We start from the raw sequence: 21900 nt of genomic DNA on the forward strand, positions 1-21900 counted from the left end.
AGGTGACTCAACCCCATTTATCAATCCCTGTTCCTCAGTCCCCATTTGCACAATCCCTGCCCTGAGAGTCTCAGGGGTTTTACTGCCTTACTTTTCTCCCCTTTCTACCACCATCCTTCCGGGCAAGGAGACTGGAAGAGGCACAATAAAATTCTTAGATATATTTTCTTAAAAAAGAAACCCACTATAAATAATTATGAGGTAGAACTCACAAACGCACAAGTGCAGAATGGATAAAAATGTCAACTACTCTAATGTTATGCAAATAGGTATTTGTGGCTTGTGATAAAATTGCTGAAGACAGCTTCATGCGGAGATTCAAATAGTACTGTATTTCAAATAACAGAGGTGCTGGTGTGTTCTGAAGATACTAGGTTAGATGACACAAGAAGTAGTTCTAGTATTGGCAAAGATTCTGATAAATATACATGTGAAAAACTTAAGTAAAACTATGTCATGGTAGGCAAAAGTAAAAAAAAGCAACATTCCTAAATGTATTCATTATATTATATACCATGGGATTTTTAGAAATAATTATTAATTATAACAGTTTAAAAAAGAGATATTTGATTGTTTTTTTGTATCCCTAGCAGTATATATTGCATTCAAGTTGACCTAAAAAAGTCTTTAAAAATTATTTTATTGGAAAAAAAATGGAGGGTTTCCTTATATTCAGTATTGCCTTGTATTCAGACATATGAAACATACAATAAGCAGGGTAGTTAGTAATCAACCAAAAACTTGTCTCCTCTAGTTCACGGTAAAGCAAACCTAGGCCTGCGCCTTCTTCCAACCTTCCTGCTTCAAGAATTTGCTAACCCCTAAGAAGGTGAGAATAGTGTTTATGGCTCTCTGAGTTACCCCTTTCCTTCCCGGAAAACAGTCATTCATAGTCTCTGACAAAGTAGGTCTTATTTAAAAATTCTAACATAACCCATATACATACATGTAGTCAACTGATTTTTCAACAAAGATGCAAAGACAATTCAATGAAGAAACAATGGTCTTTTCAATAAATGATGCTGGAGCAATTGGACATATATATGCAAAAAAAGAAAAAGAAAGAAAGAAAAAGAAAGGAGAAAGAAAGAAAGAAAGAAAGAAAGAAAGAAAGAAAGAAAGAAAGAAAAAGAAAACCTCTATTTTGCATCATATGCAAAAATAGATCATAGACAGAAATATAAAATCTCTAACTGTAAAACTTCTACAAGATACATAGGAGAAAAATTTTGTGACCTTGGGTTAGGCAAGATCCTAGATACAACACTAAAAACATGATACATTAAAAAAAGCCTGATAATTTAGACTTCATCAAGATTTTATTTATTTATTTATTTATTTATTTATTTATTTATTTATTTATTTATTTTAGTGAGTGAGAGAGAGCAAGCTCAGGGGGAGGGGCAGAGGGAGAAGGAGAGAGTCTTAAGCAGACTCTGCACTGAGCACAGAGCCGATGCTGGGCTTGATCTCACAACTCTGAGATCACAACCTGAGCTGAAACTGAGAGTTGGAGGCCTAACCGACTATACCACCCAGGTACCCCAAAACTATGGAGATAATAAAACATCAGTGGTTGCCAGGGGTGGGGTGGGAGTGGCTTGCAGTACAGGGATGATGCAGAATAGAATAGGCAGAACATAGATTTTTAGGGCAGTGCAAATACTCTGTATGGTCTTATAATATGGATGTAGTCATTATACATTTGTCCAAACCCATAGAATATACAACACCAATAGTGAACCCTAAAGTAAACTATGGACTTTGGGTGATTATGATATGACAACGTAGGTTTATACTTGGTAACAAAGGTACCACTCTGATGATTGATGTTGGTAATGGGGGAGGCTATTATGTAAGGTGAGGCATGGAGTATATGGGAAATCTCTGTACCTTCCTCTCAATTTGGTGGTAAACCTAAAAGTACTCTTAAAAAACTGTCTTTAGGGGGTACCTGGCTAGCTGGTTATGGAGCATGTGACTCCGGATCTCAGGGTTGTGGGTTGGAGCCCCGTGTTGGGTGTAGAGATTGCTTAAAAATAAAATCCTTAAAAAAAAAAAAAAACAGTCTTGGAATAAATAAATAAACAGACAAACCAAGTGGAATCATTCATAATCATTCCAAACTAAAAGCAACCCAAATGTTCTTCAGCCCATGAATGAGTAACAAACTATGGCATTGTACACTGCAATCTGAAACTGCAATAAAAAGAAATGAATACTGATACACGCAACAAAAAGGTGTGCCCCAGCAAACCATTATATAGTATCTCCACTATACAGGTTAAATAGATGGAAACAACACCAGGAACATAGGTAATAAAAAAATGTAGTGAAATGATGAAAAAGTGATGAGTTTTGAGTGTTTATTACCTTTGTTTTGAATATAATTTAGTTGTAAGTTTATGTCATTTAATTCTTAGTAATGACTGTGTTTAATAACCAGCTCAGGAAATTCCTGAAACTTAACAGTCAGGTCTCCACCAGACTCCTTGAGTTGGCTCCAGCCCAATAAGGATCCAGGTGCACATCTATGAACCCCTCCCCCACCACAAATTCTGGGACAGCAGTGACAACATAAAGGGAGAGGGGGTGCAAACATATGTTATTTCCCTGAGCCCCACTACTCTCAAAATGCTGCCAGAACTGCTTTAACCGTATGGGATATTTCCCTGAGCTCTTCAGATTCGTTGTCAGGGCTGAAATATCAATGTCAACAGCCACACCATCAATTGTATGAGGAAATGGATGTGGATTTCAGTAGAATAAATGGTTTGGTGTTCTTCAGTAAATGTCTTTCATTAAAATACTCTGTAGAGTTTTTTAAATGAGAATTTGTTGTTGAGGGAGAAAAACTGTTATTCCAAAATGCCTTTTATTTTTATAGTCAAGTCTGGAAAGATAGTCATCAAAATGTTAACAGTTATCTTGGATGGTGAGGTTTTTTTTCCTTCTTGTGATTTTCTGTAGTTTCCAAATTTTCTGCGACAAATATATAACACTATGGTAATATGAAAAAAATTTGAGACAAATCTTTGGTAACTTGATATTTAAAATTGCAGTGGTGCTCTCCTTCTAAAGACGAGAAGAATAAATAGCATTTTCGGTAAAAGAATGCCCTGGGAAACAGACATTACTATGTTCAGTTTCATTTAAAAGCCAGATGTCCAGGAATTGGATATGGCTAATTATCAATTTTCACCCAGATGGAGTGTTTTCTTTTTTTTCTGTCATTAGATGGAAAAGCACAGCATCTCTGGCTGCTTACTTTATTACATTCAGTCACTTTAGTTGGAAAGCTTTAAGGAATAGGTAGAGCTTAGAAGAAGGGCATTTTATTCTATTATGAATGAAAAGTTGAAACAGGTATAAGACATAGAAGAAAAAGAACTAAAATGTGTAATTGTTTATGCTATGAAAGCTTTTCCAGGCTGCTCTTTGACCAATTCCAGTAGTGTTAGAAATGGAATTCGTACTTTATGTCTGTCTTCCTATAGTAAGCTAATGCTGTATAATAAATTTTCATAAGACTTAGCAGCTTGAAACAAAAAACAGCTATTACTTCACAGTTTCAATAGGTCAAGGAGTTGAGCATGGTTTACATGGCTGCCTATGGCTCAAGATCTCCCATGAAGCTGTTAGGCGCCAAGGCTGGAGTATTCTCTAAAGGCTTGACTGGGGGAGGATCCATTTCCAGGCTGCCTCACATGAGTGATGGCAGAATTTCATTCCTTGAGAGCCATTGGAATGAGGACCTCAGTACCCCACTGGCCGTTGGCCACAGACCTTCTTTCTCAGTTCCCTGCCACATGGGCTTCTCCAGAGAGCAGCTTACAACATGGGAACTGGCTTCTTCAGAGGGAACAAGCAAGACAAACATCTAAGACATTTGTTCCATCTCTTGGGGCTCACTGTTCTTTATTGCCAGGTGTCCGGGGCCTCAAAAAACATTGCTTCACATATTGTGTCAAGTTTGGGGGTTATTTAAAGCATGGGGTATATGTGATACTTGTTACTCCATCTTAACCAGAAGTAAAAATGTCTGAAAGTCTCTTATTAATAATCTTATACTTCTCTGCTAGAAACAAATTGAATTTAATCTATTATATTTTTGTGACCAAAAGGCAATGTGTTAAAAAATTTATTCTTATTGATTAAAGAAAAATTATTAGCACAAAAAGTAAAATGTATTAGAAATCATCAATGTATTAATTTGCATAAGAGATGGACTGGGGGCGTTTATAAGGCACTGATTAATGTTAAGCTATTCTTTTGCTTGGGATCCAGGGTGATAAATCACTGAAGAATTCTTTTCTTTGGTGAAGTGGTGGGAGAGCTATTGTGAAACTGGAGATGAGAAAGGAGAACCACTTTGACTCAGGATGCTGCTTCGGGCAATTCAGTTTTAGAGACAGGCCATACGGGATTTGGGGGTCTGAAAGTCATTTCCTTAAAACAGTTCCCTTACACATATTCTTATTTGCCACGTGTGCCATGACATGAAAACAGTTAGGGAACCCCAGTGTTGACAACACTCTATAACCCATTCCTGTTTCCGTACCTGACTTGCTAACCCAAATCTTTGCTAGACTTCTCCAAGAAGAAATAGCAACCACCTCTGCAGTGGTCTTCTGCTGCAGTCTTCCCCAGTTTACATTCTGGACTGGAGTGTCTCCTCTAGCTTAGTTCTTCCATCACTCTCTGTCTTCCAGATATTTGTCAAAATCTCTCTTCAACTGATGGAACACTCTCCCATTTTCAATAGTCATGGATGTATTCCCTTTTATGAGCATTTTTTGGCATGGTAGAAGATGCAGGTTTTGTCATGAACATGGATTGGATTGGGATCTTGTCAAATGCTTTTCTGCATCAGTTGATATGATCATATGATTTTGCTTCTTTAACCTATTGACATGTAAATTACAATATAGATTTATATGATTTGATTTTTGAATGTTGAACCAGCCATGCATACCTGGAACAAATCCTGCTTGGTCATGCATATTTTTAATACAAAATTTAATAAAAATCCAAATAAAAATTGAATTAAAAGACATTTTTTAATTGTTGGATTTGACTTGATAATATTTTGTTGATGATATTTGCATCTACATTTATGAGAGATGTTCGTCTGTAGTTTTCTTTATTGTACCATCTTTTCCTAGTTTTGGTATCAGAGTAGTGCTGGCCTTACAAAGTAAGTAGAGAAATATTCCCTCCTCTTCTGTTCTTTGGAAGAAATTGTATAAAATTTGTGTTAATGCTTCAATCTTAAAATATTTTATAGAATTCTCCATTTCTTTTTCCAGGGAATTTTAATGACAAATTCAATTTCGTTAATGGCTATAGAATGATCCTATTTTCTCTTGTTTGAGCTTTGGTCACTTGTAGTTTTTGAAGAATTGGTCCATTGTTCCTAAGTTGTTGAATTCATAAGTTTAAAGATCTCTGTGATATTCCCTTATTATTCCTTTAAAGGCTGCAGGAAATGTGATGACATACCGTTTCATTACTGATATTGTTGATTTGTGTCTTCTCTCTTTTTATTTTGTCAGTCTTGCTAGAAGCTATTAGCTAGCTTTTTGTGTGTTTTTTTTTAAATTGTTTTCCTCTCCAATTTCATTGATTTCTGCTCTTATCTGTATCATTTCCTTCTTTCTACTTGCTCTGGGTTTCTTTTGCTCTTCTTTTTTTCTGGTTTCTTGAGGTAACAGACTTGAGATTTTTTCTAACACGATCTATCCCTCTTTTCTGAGGTAATCATGTAATGCATAAATTTCCTTCTTGACACTACTTTAACTACCACCCACAAATTTTGATTATGTTGTATTTTAATTTTATTCAGTTCTGTATGTTTTCTTTTAATATTGTATTTATGTATTTGAGAGAGAGAGAACACAAGTGGAGGGAGGAGCAGATGGACAAGCAGACTCCCCGCTGAGCAGGGAGCCTGATGCGGGGCTTGATCCCAGGACCCTGAGATCATGACCTGAGCCAAAGGCAGACGCTCAACCGACTGAGCCACCCAGGTGCCCCAGTTCTGTATGCTTTTTAATTTCCTTTGAGACTTCCTCTTTGACCAGGTATGATTTTAAAGTGTGTTGTTTAATTTCCAAGTAGTTTAATTTTCCTGTTGTCTTTCTCTCATTGATTTCTAATTTCATTTCATAATGGTCAATAAACCTACTTTGTATGATTTCAGTTCTTTTAAATTTGTTAATGTTTGCTTTCTGGCCTAGCATGCGGTCTATTAATGGTACTTAAAAAAAAGAAATGTGCATTCTGCTGTTGTGGATAGAGTGTTCTATAAATGTCAATTAGATCCTGTTGGTTCATTGTGGTGTTCAGGTCTTCTCTATCTTTGCTCATCTTCTAACTCTTAGTTCTATCAGTTGTTGAGAGGCAGATGTCAAAATCCACGATTATAATTTCAGAGATCCATGTTTTATGAAAGATCAATTTTGGGAGCCCATGTTTAGGAGTAAAAAAATATAAAATTTGAAGACAGACTTAGGTAAGAAAAATGAATACTTATTAGACTGAGAAAATACATCACAACAAAATCACAACAAATCTTGGAATGCTGACACAAAATCCACATTACAAAATTAAAAAATATATATAATGTATTTATTATTCTATTGCCCGATATACTTTTTTTTTAAAGCAGACTCCATGCCCAGCATGGAGCCCAACATGGGGCTTGAACTCACCACCCTGAGATCAAGAACTGAGCTGAGATCAAGAGTCAGATGCTCAACAGACTGAGCCACCCAGGCACCCCCTCCCCCACCTGACATAATTTTTTTATTGAAGTATAGTTGATACACAATCATTTTATTAGTTTCAGGTGTATAGCATACTGATTCAACAATTCTATACACTGTGCTATGCTCCCTACAAGTGTAGCTACCATCTGTCACCATATAATGCTATTATAATACCAATGACTACACCACACACACACACAAACACACACACACAGTATATGCTATACTATACTGACACACTTTTCCTCTGCATTTGGGGGGGTCTGGATGTGGGGGATTTTTTGTTGTTTTTTGGTTTTGGGGTTTTTTTTGGTCTGGCTTTTCATATGATAGTGATTTTCTTCTATCAAATTGATATAGATTGAACAGAAAGATAATCCAATCTTTCTTCAAGCATGGTTGACCAAAAAAAATTGTTATTACTGATAGTTTTTTTTTCAGCTTGACAACTTGTTATTAGTAATAGATTGTAATTCAAACAAATTGTATCTGAAACACAACTTCCCCTTAGCCAGACCCCAAAAATGACTACAGCCACTCTAATGCTACCTGACACAAGGAAAACTGTGCCAGAGGGGAAATCAGAAGAGACAATGCCCTTAATGAATATAATTGAAATATATTGCTTTTGCAGATTTTAAAAAAACTTACAACTATGTGAACATATTGCTGAGGCACTTTCTGGGAGCTTGGAAAGGACCAGTGCAAGCAAGTGCCCTTGAAGCTTAACCTCCATTAGTTTCATGGAAAATTAAGCCCTACTGCTGGCATTTTAATGGGATACAGAGAGAAATAACTTGTCCCACCATCTTGAAGCAGAAATTTCTTGGATTTTTAAAAAACTTTTTATTATGAGACTTTCCAAGCAAACCTAAAAGTAATGAGAATAGTAGTAATGGGTATTCACAGTACTCATCATCCAATTTTCTAAAATTACCAAATTTTGGAGCACCTGGCTGGCTCGGTTGGTGGAATGTGCAACTCTTGATCTCAAAGTTGTGGGTTCAAGTCCTACGTTGGGTGTAGAGATTACTTAAAAATAAAATCTTTAAAAAAATTACCAAATTTTGCTGATCTTATCTGTTTGGATGCTTCCAGTTCAAGACAGTATGGGGGCATAGATACAAAGATGAATGAGGGGCACCTGGGTGGCTCAGTCAGTTAAGCGTCCAGTTCTTGATTTCAGCTCAGCTCATGATCTCAGGGACGTAGGTCGAGCCCTACATCAGGCTCCATGCTCAACGGGGAGTCTGCTTGAGATTTTCTCCCTCTTTCTGCCCCTCCCCCTACTTTCTCTCTCAAATAAGCAAATACATCTTTAAACACACACACACACACACACACACACACAGATGAATGAGATGGGGTCTCTGCCCTCATGTATGTACCCTGTGAAGAGGATGAGGCATGAGTCCAACAAGCCATGTCATGTTACCCAAAGGAGAACTCTGGACCATAGAAGGAGAGACCACCTCTAGCCAGGAATGACCAGTAAAGGCTGTAAGGAAGAAATGGGCTACTGAGGAAACAAGTACATGTTTTTATTTAAGTTCTTAATTTTTATTCCAGTATAGTTAACATATAGTGTGAAATTACTTTCAGGTGTCCAATATAGTGATTCCACAATTCTATACATTACTCAATGCTCATGATGGTAAGTGTACTCTTAATCCCCATCACCTATTTCACCCAACCCTCCACCGACCTCCCCTCTGACAACCATCAGTTTGTTCTCTAGAGTTAAGAGTCTGTCTCTTGGTTTGTCTCTCTTTTTTTTCCTTTGTTTGTTGAAACAAGTATGTATTTTAACTGGTCCAAACTGAGGCAGAATTGAAATATCTGAAATACATATTTCTAGCTTTTATTCTAGAGTATTCCTCTTGGCTTTGGGGAAATAGTTCAACCTCTTTACTGTTTATCTAAATCTCCAACTAGATATTCAGATTCATTCAGATTCAAGTAACATTTATTGAGTGCTTGGAAGCTGTTGTGCATTTTCACATTATTTCATTGAATCCTCACAAGCCTGATAGATAGATATCATCATCCCCATTTCTGAACATGAGAAGATTCACAGAGGCAGCTTGCCTAAGGGTTCACAGATAGGAAGCATAACTAAAATCCCGGACTCCTAATTCCAATTCTAGTGTTCTTAAAGTTATATCTACATCTGCACGGTAACTTTCTTAAACTTTTCAAAGTACTTCCCCAGTTCAGAAACCTTCAGTGGCTCCCAGTCACTACCCATTAAAATTAATAATAAAAGTCCTTCATTTTTTTCTCTAATCCAGTCTTGGTTTTCATTCAAGTGTATCCTTCATCCACAAGATTGCATCTGAACCCCCTTCCTGTGTTAGGGAAATGGCCTTCCTTATGAAGCAGAACCCGCATCTCACTATGGAAATCACAAGTCCATACACTTATTTTGCTGGGCTCCCTATTATTTTGCTGGACTCCTTATACTGTCAAATATGATAGCCACTGGCCACATAGCTATTGAAACCTTGAAATGCAGCTAGTGTCACATGTTGAAATGATAATATTTTGGATATATTGGGTTCAATAAAACATATTATTAAAATTAATTTCACTTTTTTCTATGATTTTCTTGGTGTGGCTACCAGGAAATTTAGGATTATATATGTGGCTTGCATTATATTTCTAGTGCACAGCATTGAGCTAGACTGTTAACATAGGACTGGGCTGTGTCAATCATTTGCCCCTAGGCTTGGGACTGAAAGCAAGTGTGGTTAAGTCACAGTGACCCTCTCTTCTATTGAGACTAGTGGCCGCAATAGAGACTGTATCTAGTTTCCAGCTGGGAGCGGCATCAGCCAGTGTCTAGGGCAAGTGGTATTGGTGGTCCTAGTTTTGGTATCTGTACCCTACAGTGGCTGCAGGGGTGGTTTGGGGGACTACTTCTGGGCATAATGTCAAGTATTGTTCCTGAACATCCTGCAGATATTCAATATTCTTCTAATCAATCCCTTTTCAGCTAAGGTCCTTTATGAAGACTCTGTTCTCCACCCCAGTCCACAGTGATCCTTCCTCCTTTGGATATCAATAGTGAATCAGGTCCAAAGCACAGACTTGGCACTTGGCCTGTGCTAGTTACCTCATATAGGAAAGGGCCTTTCAGCCAGAGTGTGAAATTCCCCACGGCAGGAGCATTGTCTTTTACATAATTGTTTCTCAGTAGCTGTCAGGCCATCTTGGTCACAGCATCTCTGGAGGAAGACTTGTCAGTTATCACTGCAGATCTCTGAGGTAGGCACAGCAGCTGTTATTATGCCTATTCACACAGATGAGGAAGCTTGCTCAGTGGGGTGGAGTGACTAGCCTAAGGTCTTGCTGCTGGTTTGCTGCCAAACTGGGACAGTAGCCCAGACCTCCTCAATGCCCATCCCCACCGCTTCCTTGTATTTTACAGGCCCTGCAGTATACATATGATGATGTATTCATTTCTAGGGCTGCTATAACAAAGTGGCACAAACCGGGGGGCTTAAAATAATGGAAGTTTATTGTCACAGGTCTGGAGGCCATTAGTCTGAAATCAAGGAGGCAGGGCCATCTTCCCTCTGAAACCTGTATGGAAATTCTTTTTTTTTTTTTTAAGATTTTATTTATTTATTCGAGAGAGAAAGAGCACAAGCAGGGGGAGAAGCAGACTCCCCGCTGAGCAGAGAGCCTGACGCAGGGCTCGATCCCAGGACCCTGGGATCATGACCTGAGCTGAAGGCAGACGCTTAACCGACTGAGCCACCCAGGTGCCCCATCCTGTAGGGAAATTCTTGCTTGCCTTTTCCTAAATTCTGGTGGTATGCCAGCAATCTTTGGTGTTCCTCAGCCTGTAGCTGTGTAACTCCAGCTCCACCTTCGTCACCACACAACTTTCTCCCTGTGTCTCTTTCTTCATATGGCGGTCTTCTTATGAGGACACTAGCTGTTGGATTAGAGGTCCATCCTACTCCAGTATGGCCTCATTTTAACTTAATTAATTATATATGCAATGACCCTATTCCCAAATAAGTTCATATCCTTTAGTACTGGAGGTTAGGACTTCAACATATCCTTTTTTGGTGGGGGTGGGGGGGAGGGCATGTTCAACCCATAACAAATGGTCACCATAAGAGCAGAGACTATCACAGAAACTGAAGACATCATCTTGTTTCTGGGATTTATTCCAAGGAAGAATTACACCACAGCGGGGTACAAGGTGAGTTTTTTCAGGTATGTAGTCCCACCTACTACTGGGCTTGCATATGGACTAACAGGGTTCAGGTGACAAGCGTATATTATCATGAGTTATAGTCTATTACATCCCTCATACAAGGACTGAATGGCCCCAGATATAAGATAGCAGCCCCATCCTTTCCGGTAGTTCTCCCCAGCTATCCTGTTTAGAGGGAAATGATGGTGTGTAATTCTGATGAGTAAATGGGATAAGCGATTGTTGTGGTGAGCCTGTCATTCTTTGCCAGAGAAGTGTCTTTGATGTATAAAGTATTACTTGGGACCTAGATGAGAGAGCTGGCCATACAGGAACAAGCCTAACCAAGGGGATGCAGCTAGCAGTTAGGATATGCACCCATTTTTCTGGTATCTCTCTCTCTCTCTCTCTCTTTTTCCTTTGATGAAATATATAGAACTTATTAATAAAAAGAAATACAAATTTCTAAAAAAACATGAAAAGGAAATGGTAAAATGAGCTCTGCTCCAGTCCAAAAGAACAGAATGACAGCAATTTCCAATCAGGCCCTTTGTTGAGAGCCTACGAGAAGAGCAATACAACCAGGATTCGTAAATGGCAGTAGCTGAAGTCTCTAATGAAAGCATGCTAATGATACAGAGTCAAATCACCAGATAGGCCCATCTCCAAATCCAGTTTCTCTAGATGGGCAGAGCATGGGCTTTAGGGTCAGTAGTATCTCTTAATATGTGACTTTGGGCAAGTGACTTAATTTTTCTGAATTTTTCTATGTATCAAAATAAGGATAACTACCTAGCAGGGCTATGGTGAGGATTAAGTACCTAGCATAGTGCACAGCACATAAAATAGGCATTCCATTAAATTGAAGCCTTCCTTTTCCCAGTCCTGCAAACATATGCAATACAATACTCCTCCATCATCACCTACTCTTCTCCATTTTATTCTTTCTCTGTCCCCACCCTTTCTAAAGTTCCTTTTTGTAATCTAGTTGAGGAGACATATAAATAGGAAATGACTTGCATTTAATATTAAAAACTAACAAGTGAAAAACAATGTTGAATGCCACTAACTACCTAGGTGCTGACAAACGTTCATTAATTCAACAAACACTTATTGAGTGACCACCCATGCCAGGCATGGTGCTAGACATAGGGTGTCTTTTGGTAAACAACATCTTCACTCCTCATGGAGTTCACAATTTAGGGAGACAGTGAAAAAATAATAAATATATAATTTAACAATATGTCGAAGAAGTGGTGAGAGTGGACGTTTCTGTCTTGTTTCTGATCATAGAGGAAAAGCTCTCAGTTTTTTACCATTGAAAAGATGTTAGCTGTGGGTTTTTCATATATGGCCTTTATTATATTGAGGCCCTCTAGACCTACTTTGATGAGGGTTTTTATCATGAATGAATACTGTACTTTGTCAAATGCTTTTTCTGCATCTATTGAGATGATCACATGGCTTTTATCCTTTCTCTTGTAAATACGATATATCACACTGATTGATTTGTGAATATTGAACTGTCCTTACATCCTGGAATAAATCCCACTTGATCATGATGAATGATTTTTTTAAATGTATTGTTGGGTTCGGTTTGCTAATATTTTGTCGAGGATTTTTGCATCCAAGTTCATCAGAGATATTGGCCTATAGTTTTGTGGGGTTTTTGTAGTGTCTTGATCTGATTTTGGTATCAGGGTAACGCTAGCTTTGTAGAAGGAATTTGGAAGTTTTCCTTCCTCTTCTATTTTCTGGAATAGTTTGAGAAGAATAGGTATTAATTCTTCTTTAAATGCTTGATAGAATTCATGTGTGAAGCCATCTGGTCCTGGACTTTTGTTTATTGGGAGATTTTTGATTACTGATTCAATTTCATTGCTGATAATTGATCTGTTCAAGTTTTCTATTTCTTCCTGATTCAGTTTTGGAAGGTTGTAGGTTTCAAGGAGTAAACTCTCACCACTTCTATTCAACATAGTACTGGAAGTCCTAGCAACAGCAATCACACAACAACAACAACAATAACAAAAATAAAAGGCAGGGGTGCCTGGGTGGCTCAGTCGTTAAGCATCTGCCTTCGGCTGAGGTCATGATCCCAGCGTCCTGGGATCGAGCCCTGCATCGGGCTCCCTGCTCAATGGGAAGCCTGCTTCTCCTTCTCCCACTCCCCCTGCTTATGTTCCCTCTCTTGCCGTGTCTCTCTCTGTCAAATAAATAAATAAAATCTTTTAAAAAATATTAAATAAATAAACTATAGCATTAAAACAAACAAACAAACAAAAAAATAAAAGGCATCCACATTGGTAGGGAAGAAGTAAAATTTCCATTATGTGCAGATGACATAATACCACATACAGAAAACCCTGAAGACTCCACCAAAAAAACTACTAGAATTGATAAATGAATTCAGTAAAGTCACAGGATGCAAAATTAATATACAGAAATCTGTTGCATTTCTAGACACTAATAATGAAGTAGCAGGAAGAGAAATTAAGAAAACAATCACTTTATAATTGTACCAAAAGTAATAAAATACCTAGGAGTAAACTTACCAAGGAGGTAAAATACCTGTACCCCAAACACAATAAAACACTGATGAAAGAAACTGAAGATGACACAAACATATGGAAAGATATTCCATGCTCACTGATTGGAAGAACCAGTATTGTTAAAATGTCCATATTACCCAGAGCAATCTACAGATTTAATGCAATCTTTATCAAAATACCAACAACATTTTTCACAGAACTAGAACAAATAATACTAAAATATGTATGGAACCACAAAAGACAAAAAAAATCATACCCAAAGCAATTTTGAGAAAGAAAAATAAACTGGAGGTATCACAATTCCAGATTTCAAGTTATACTACAAAGCTGTCATAATCAAAACAGTATGGCACTGGCACAAAAACACCCATAGATCAATGGAACAGAAGAGAGAGCCCAGAAATAAACCCATATATGGTCAATTAATCTACAACAAAGGAGGCAAGAATATACAATGGGAAAAGACAGTCTCTTCAACAAACGGTGCTGGGAAAACTGGTTAGCTACATGCAAAAGAATGAAACTGGACAACCTTCTTACACTATACACAAAAATAAACTCAAAATGGATTGAAGACTTAAATGTGAGACCTACAACCATAAAAATCCTAGAAGGAAACATAGGCAGTGATTTCTTTAACATCAGCTGTAAAAACATTTTTCTAGATATGTCTCCTCGGGCAAGGGAAACAAAAACAAAATTAAACTATTGGGACTACACCAAAAATAAAAGGCTTTTCTCAGTGAAGGAAACCATCAACAAAATGAAAAAACAACCTACTGAATGAGAGAAGATATTTGCAAATGATATATCCAATAAGGGGCTAATATCCAAAATATATAAAGAACTTATACACTTCAATAGCAAAACCCCACAAATAATCCAATTTAAAAATGGACAGAGGACTTGAATAGACATTTTTTCCAAAGCAAACATACAGATGCCCGACAGACACATGAAAAGATGCTCAACATCACTAATCATCAGGGAAATGAAAATCAAAACCACAATGATATAGCACTTCACACCTGTCAGAATGTCTTAAAATCAAAAGGACAAGAGATAACAAGTGTTGGCGAGGATGCGGAGATATAGGAACCCTCTTGCACTGTTGGTAGGAATACAAACTGGTGCAGCCACTGTGAAAACAGTATGGAGGTTCCTCAAAAAATTAAAAAATAGAATTACCACCATGTGATCCAGTAATTCCAGTACTGGGTATTTACCTCAAGAAAGCAAAAACACTATTTTGAAAAAATATATGCACCCTTATGTTTATTGTAGCATTATTTACAATAGCCAAGATATGGAAGCAACCCAAATGTTCATCCATAGATGAATGGATAAAGATGTGAGATATATATAAAATGGAATATTACTCAGCTATAAAAAAAAGGATGAGATGTTGCCATTTGCAACAACATGGATGGACCTGGAGGGTATAATACTAAGTGAGGAAGTCAGAGACAAATACCACTTGATTTTACTCGTGTAGAATTTAAGAAACAAACAATTTAACAAAGAAAATAACAGACAAACAAAAAAACAGATTTTTTTTTCTTTTAGAGAGAGAGACAGCAAGCATGCACATGAGCAGAGAGGGAGAGGAAGCGAGATAATCTTAAGCAGGCTCCATGCTGAGAACAGAGCGTGATGTGGGGCTCAATTGGGGCTTGATCCCACCACCCTGAGATCATGACCTGAGCTCAAATCAAGAGTTGGATGCTTAACCAACAGAGCTACCCAGGCGCCTCCAAAAAACAGATTCTTAAATACAGAGAACAAACTAGGTTGCCGGAGAGGTGGGTGGGGGGATGGGTGAAATAGAAAAACAAAAATGTTGAGTGCCATGGAAGAAATGATCAGGTGCAATATTGGAAACTAACTGGAGAGCAGGAGGGAGCCGTAGCTTAGGAAGGATGGCCCTTCTGAGGTGACAGTTACACTGAAACCTGAAAAGATGACAAGCCAATCATTTAAAGAACAATAGTAAGGATCTTAAGACTGTGGGACAGCACATGCAAAGCACAGGCAGTCAGGAAGTTTTAGTATTTGGAAAGCAGTTGGGACAGTGTCAGCAAGGTAAACAGGACCCTTGTGGTAAAATCCAACTCTTCCCATGGCCTCAATGCCCTACCTAATTTGACCCCTGCCTCTCCTCATCTCCTCCCACTGTCCATGCCACCTCTTCCCTTTGTTCCTCTTACCCTCTGGTCTCATTCCCACCTCAGGCCTCTGCTTTTGCTGTTCCTTCTGCCTGGAAGGCTCTGACCCAGACCTTCTCTTGGCTCCTGGCCCGTGTGGTCAGCCAGGCCTCAGATCAGATGTCATCTCCGGAGAAAGGTTGCTAATTACCGCCCTTCACTCTCCTTCATCTTTTGGTGGTTTGCTCTCTCCCCATCCCTAATCACTATCAAACATTAATTCCGTGATTTGTCTTTTATTGTCCATTCTTTCCCACTAGTATGTAAGTTCCACGAGTTTATACGTCTTACTGCTGGAGCCTAGGACAGTATCAAGTATATAGTAGAAACCCAGATATTATTTGTTGAATTAATGTTGAATGAAATTAAGCTACAGAGGTAATTAAAGGTAAAGAACAGGTAAAACTGTGTGAGACTAACGAGGACTTCCCAGAATAGATATGCTTTGAATTAAAATGGGGCAGGGGGGAGGGCGAGGTAGAGGAGGTGGTGCGCAGCTACAAAACAAGAATTTAGGGAATTACTCGTTCATCTCCGTCTTTTTCACTAGATTATGAGCTCCTTTTGGGCTGGAGCCAGGTTTTATCAATCTATCGTCAGCTCCCAGCCTAGAACGCTTCACATTGTAGGCGCTACATAGGTATTTGCTGAATTACTGAGTGTGGGTGTGCAGAAGGATTTTATTAATTCAGCCGCTACCCAGGCAAAGAAAAGCGAGGAAGTCCGGCGACTGAGAGGCGGCTTCGGACAGCGAAGAACCCAGTCTGAACGCTGCGGTAAAGCGACTGCGCATTCCAGCCCCTCCTTGCGGGGCTGGAGGACGCCAGCGATCCCTGCGCACGCATGCGCGCTGCATTCTTCCCGCCTCCAACAAGATGGCGGAGGCCAAGTAGCAAGGGGGCGGAGTGTGGCCGCCGGAAACCCGGCCGCTGCTGGGGGGAGCTGCGGGCGAAGGCCCGGGAGCAGCGGGCCGAGGCTGGCAAGATGCTGTGCCCGGGAAGCGTTGTTAGTTACTGCTGAGGAAGGTGAAGCACAGAGCTGCCTTCCCGGACCCCCGGCGCCCCCTATGTACGCCTCTCTGAGCTCGGGTCCGGTCGCCGCTTTGCGTGCTTCTGCACCACCCTCTACTCTCGGGTCCTGGAGCTCCGGCAGCGGCAGCGGCTGCGTACCGCAGGAGAGGAAGCGCCCAAGCGGCGTCCGTACTTCTTGCCGCGGGGCGAGCGTCTGGCAGGTGAGTGAGACGCAAGCATTGACGTCTTTGGCCCGCCGTTGCTCCAGACCCTAATGGTGCTCGGCCGGACTCTGCCGTTCTCTTGTCTCCACGTCCCACCCTCTCCCCGCCCTGCGCCCCCTTTCAGGCCTCCAGTTGGACCCTGGCTTTGCAAGCCCTCCATTCTCACACCGTGCGAGGGGGTCGCGACGCCTGCCGCCCTCCGCACCTTTCCTGGCTCCTGGTGAAGCTTCACCGGTCCAAGCGGTCTCTCCTTCGCGTTAGGTGGGTGGGTCGTTGCCCCTCCTATTTTAGTCGCCTCCCCATCTTCCTGGTTTCGACCCTCTTGCTTCCTTTAAAAGTTTAACTGGGAATAATACCCGGTAGTCTCGTATATAGTTACAAAGAAAAAGCTTCACCTTGATGAGGGAATCAAGTCCCCAGGAGACGGGTCATTTGAAGAGTTGGACTCCTTGGCCCATTGAACTCCTGCAAAGTAGAGAATGGTGCCTGTGATGCAAATGATTGTTCATGGAAATTAATCTCTGACTATAGTAAACCCCTGGTCTCCGAACTTTTAAGGCGGGGGCTTACGTTTTCTAGATCTAGTGAAAGAATTGGGAAGTGTTCGTTTTTAAAAAGAAGGCTTTGTGAATGTAAGATATGTAATAGCACAAGAAAGGTTAAGTGATTTATTCTTTTATTCAGGGTTCGCTTAAATTGCCAAGTGAAGCTTTTAGAATCCCGTATTGTACAAGCTTTTGTTTTATTTAGAAAGGACTAAAATGGAGAAAAGCTTTTTAAACTCAAAACTTATCAAATTTCTTGGATTCTCGATTGTTGCTACTACTTAACAGTCGCTATAGGACTTGATATTTTCTGCAAAATTTAGGCTGTGCCAGTCTCAGTTCTCCCTCCTTCGTTACTGGGGCAAGAGTACTCAGAATTAATGGTGTAAGAAACTGTCCTAAATAACCTGGTATCTTGCCAAAGTTTATAAGTGCAAACTGCAGGATTGAAATGGTAGTGGAGGAAGTTGCCATGTCTGTTTCTCCCATATTTTCTGTCTTTCTGCAGTTATCTCGATTCTGTCCTCCTGTTTGGGCTTCGTGCTTGGACTGGCTTCCCTCCTAGTAAAAAGATGGCTATCAGCAACGTTCATGTGATAGCCTTTGTCATTTACTTCCAAAGGGAGAAAGAGAAGTAGTTGGATAATTTCTCAAGAGCCCCAAAGTTGTAAAAATGAGATTAAAGATATAAATGATAGCTTCTCCTTTGAGATTGCAAATGAGTGAACCATTTTATTAACATTAAATTGAGTAATATTTTGTTGAAGCTATCCTAGGTGCTCTCCCAAGTTATTAAAGCACAAACTATCCTTGCCCTATTGGAATTCTGTACTAACAATCTTTAATATGTGGGTTGTATAATTGGCCTGATAGATTTGTTTACTTTTCATTCTGCCTCATGACATATAATCTCTCTTTTCCTTTGCTGTAGACTTTGACCTCTCAATGAATTTCCTTTTCAAAAAATTTTTTAAATTTCTTAAATTTAAAGATAGAATTGTTTAGTTCAAAATAAGGGAAGATATTTTTATGTTTGATTTCTGTATGGGCTGGTTCGTTCGTTCGTTTGTTTTAACCTTCATTTTTCTACAATCAAGGACTGTATGTTTTTTGAGGGGGTTATCTCAATTCTGTGCTTTTGGCTGAAGGGATAGTAGGACTGTTGAGCTCCAGTCAATGGCTCTCTGCCTCTGGGAAAATAATTTGAAGGATTCTGTCAAAACACATCTCTGTTTACAAACTGTTATTAAAATCTCTTATTACTCTTTCACTCTTAGGGAACCTGTTTTCTCCCTCTCACATGCTGTCTTTATGAACCCCCTCTTTGTCTCTCTATTCATCCAACCCATTAGCCTACTGCTGATTTCATTTCCCTCTCTAACCCAGGATCCCACTGTCATCAATTTTTACTAAGCTCTCATTGATGCCCTAGAATGCTTTATTTTCTGTAGATATACCTTTCTAGTCTCCAGTTCAGAATAAGCCTCATCACTAGCTCTTTCAGTTTGACCCCTGAGCTCCTGAAGGATACAAGAGACAGTTATGTGTGGACATTTTCATATCAGTTGGTGCTCTGCTCTCTGCTGGGTCGTTAGTGCTGATTGTGTTCCTTTCTGTCTCATTTCCTGAAGGGTTTTACAGCAAATAACTTGATCTCTCCTTTCCTGAGAAAAATCTCAGCTGTCTGAGGTATATTCTTTTCTGTCCTCAGTATCATTTCCTTATTTACTCCTATCTCAGAGGAAGAAATGTCCTTCCCCCTTTTCAAGAGTAGTCCCCTCCAGATGTGTCCACAATCATCCCTGCCTGTCTTTCTTTCTGTAGAACTGTCCTTTATCATTCCTTCTTCAGTCTCTCCCTCTCTAGCCTCTGTATATGCTTCTATGTCAAGGTTGCCAAATACAGCGTTGTATGCTGTACAACTCAGGGAAGCCAGTCTGAATTTTGAGCCTGCTGTGCCATTGTATTTTTATTCTTTAATTCCAGGAGCCTGGTGTAGTAGGAACATTGACTTTTGAGCCAGATAAATCTGGGTTTGAAGTCTATTAAAACCACTTAGTGGCTATGTGGCTGTGGGCAAGTTACTACTCACTTTATTCTTTATCTATAAAATAAAATGTTAAACTTGCTTACAGAGTCATAATTGAAGGAGTTTAACACATGTTTAATGTCCACCCAAGTGTTTGGTACATTACGGATTTCCTAATAAATACAAATTATTCTTTCCTTTGCACTCTGACTTCCTTTGCCATTTCAGCACTGAAATTGCTACTTTAAAAGTCACCTATGACCTCCTAATCACCAAATCTAATGGTCTTTCCTCGGTTATCCTTGGTTTCCTAAGATCATTTGTGAAATATACTCTATAGGAATAAGATTATCTGATTTCTTTGTTCTTCTGCCTTGTATGTCCTGATTCTCTTACGTCTCTGAAAGTTTTTTAACATTTCCTGCACTTCTTCCCCCAAAACGTAGCGGTTCCTACATTAGTTAGGATGCAAACTAGATTTAAAAGCAAAAAGAGGGAGGAAGGTGAAGATGGCGGCGGCTAGGGCGCGGGTCCTTGGAGTCTGATGGCTGCAAAGGGCAATCTGGACCGTGGTGTGGTTGGGTGCACGGACAGCTACGCACATTACGAAGGACGTGCTCCCGGGGCCCTATCCCAAAACCCCGGACGAACAGGCCGCCGCCATCAAATACAGTATGCGGGTAGAAGACTACCAACTGTACCCGGATGATGCATGGGGTACAGCAACTACCCAAAGCTCCCTGACCGCTCACAGCAGAAGAGGGATCCGTTGTATAACTGGGACCACTCAGACCTGAGGTTGAACTGGGGTGAACCAGTGCACTGGGACTTTGACATGTATATCAGGAACTGTGTGGACACATGCCCCACGCCTATTTCCTGGAATCTCATGTGTAAGCCTCTCTTTGGCTTCGTGGCCTTCATGCGGTTCATGTTTTGGGTCGGGAAGACTTACCCCACCTACCAGCCTGTGGAGCCAAAGCAGTATCCTTATAATAATCTGTACCTGGAACGAGGCAGCGATCCCACCAAAAAGCCTGAGCCAGTGGTTCATTATGAGATCTGAGGTGGCTTCATCAGCTTTGTGCTCCTGAACTGACTCCCTCATTTCTAGAGATTTAACCTTAATGAAATCCCTAATAAAACTTAGTGCTGTGGTAAAATAAATAAATAATAAAAGCAAAAAGAATATTTATTGGCTTATATAATTGGCAAGTGCATAGATAGAATTGTCTTCAAGAATAGGCTTATGTCATCGGGGCTGAAGTTCCATTTTTCTGCTGTTATCTCAACTTTGTCCTCCTGTTTGGGCTTTATGCTCAGACTGGCTTCCCTTCTAGTAAAAAAAATGGCTATCATCAATGTTCATCTGATAGCCTTCTTTATTACCAAAGGGAGAGAGAAGGATTCTCTTTTAGCCTTTTCCCAAAAGTCCTACCTATTCTGATTGAACAAATGGGAGAAGGTCATGCTGCCAAGTCTGTCATAATATCTTTGTCAAAAGGGGTGGAATTATTCTAATTGGCCTAACCGGTGGATGAACCTCATCTAAAATGACAGGAGGTAACCAGTGTACTTAAAGATCTCTGTGCTTTTCACTGTGTTCTCTTGGTGGTTGTATCCTATTTTTAATGATATAAATCATCATTTTTGTGTGGATGTTTCTCCATTCTGTAACTTGACTTCCCACCTACATTGCTGGCTGTACATCTCTTATCTTAGATGTACTATCATAAGCTTATCTCATACCAAACAGAATCAAATCGAATTTGATTTTAATCCACCTACCCTCACCTATTGTGTTTACATGTACATGTGTGTATATGTGTTTTCCTTCCTTCTAATTTCTCTTTTGTAAACACCTTTCTCCCAGCCACCCACTCTAACCCCGCAGTCGACTTGGTTCTCCCACTTTCAGCAGCTGTCAGATCTTTAATATATCTTATATTAGTTTGGCCTCGGATTACATAATATCGACCAACAGTAAACAGTATTTCACATAAAAAGAAGTCCAGAGTTGGAGGATTACTGGTCAGTCAGTGTAGTGTTATATCAAGGATCTAGGTGCTTTTCTTCTTTATCCTTAGTGTGCTGATCTTTGTGCTCAGGCTCATCCCCTTATTGTTGCACATTGCTCTTACTGCTCCAGACATCACATTCTCACACAGCCGCCAAAGATAGGAGGAAGTTTGCCCTCCAATCTCTTGATTAGGCAAATAAACCTTTCAGAGAAGCCCTGTGTCAGATGTCATCCTGGCATGTTCACGTCCTACTTGCAAGGGGGCTGGAAAAACCATTATCTGGCATTTCAGTCTAGGAGGAAATTAGGTGGATGACTGAAGGGAAGGTGACCAGC

At 39.7% G+C, this 21900-nt stretch overlaps 1 protein-coding gene and 1 pseudogene across 5 annotated transcripts in view; both read left to right on the top strand.

Annotated features, from left to right (window-relative positions):
• The first annotated feature begins 16663 nt into the window (after nucleotides 1-16663).
• The window catches only part of APC (APC regulator of Wnt signaling pathway), a 129193-nt gene continuing 123956 nt past the window's right edge, over nucleotides 16664-21900 (top strand). For 3 of the 5 annotated variants that reach the window (XM_028102697.2, XM_028102698.2, XM_028102699.2), the window contains exon 1: nucleotides 16887-16967. Coding sequence is in view for 2 of the 5 variants with exons in the window: in XM_088023427.1 (XP_087879553.1) it covers nucleotides 16803-16967 (165 nt within the window). In the remaining 3 variants the exon portion in view is untranslated. Of the gene's footprint in view, nucleotides 16968-21900 lie in introns of all 5 variants that reach the window. The other 2 variants (XM_088023427.1, XM_088023428.1) reach the window with 1 other exon arrangement.
• LOC114208630 (NADH dehydrogenase [ubiquinone] 1 beta subcomplex subunit 8, mitochondrial pseudogene) lies at nucleotides 20054-20704 on the top strand (annotated as a pseudogene).

The sequence above is a fragment of the Eumetopias jubatus genome, unplaced genomic scaffold (assembly GCF_037043125.1).
Source record: "Eumetopias jubatus isolate StellerSeaLion01/CBP00866 unplaced genomic scaffold, mEumJub1_p1.0 scaffold_5, whole genome shotgun sequence".
Classification (NCBI taxonomy): Eukaryota; Metazoa; Chordata; class Mammalia; order Carnivora; family Otariidae; genus Eumetopias; species Eumetopias jubatus.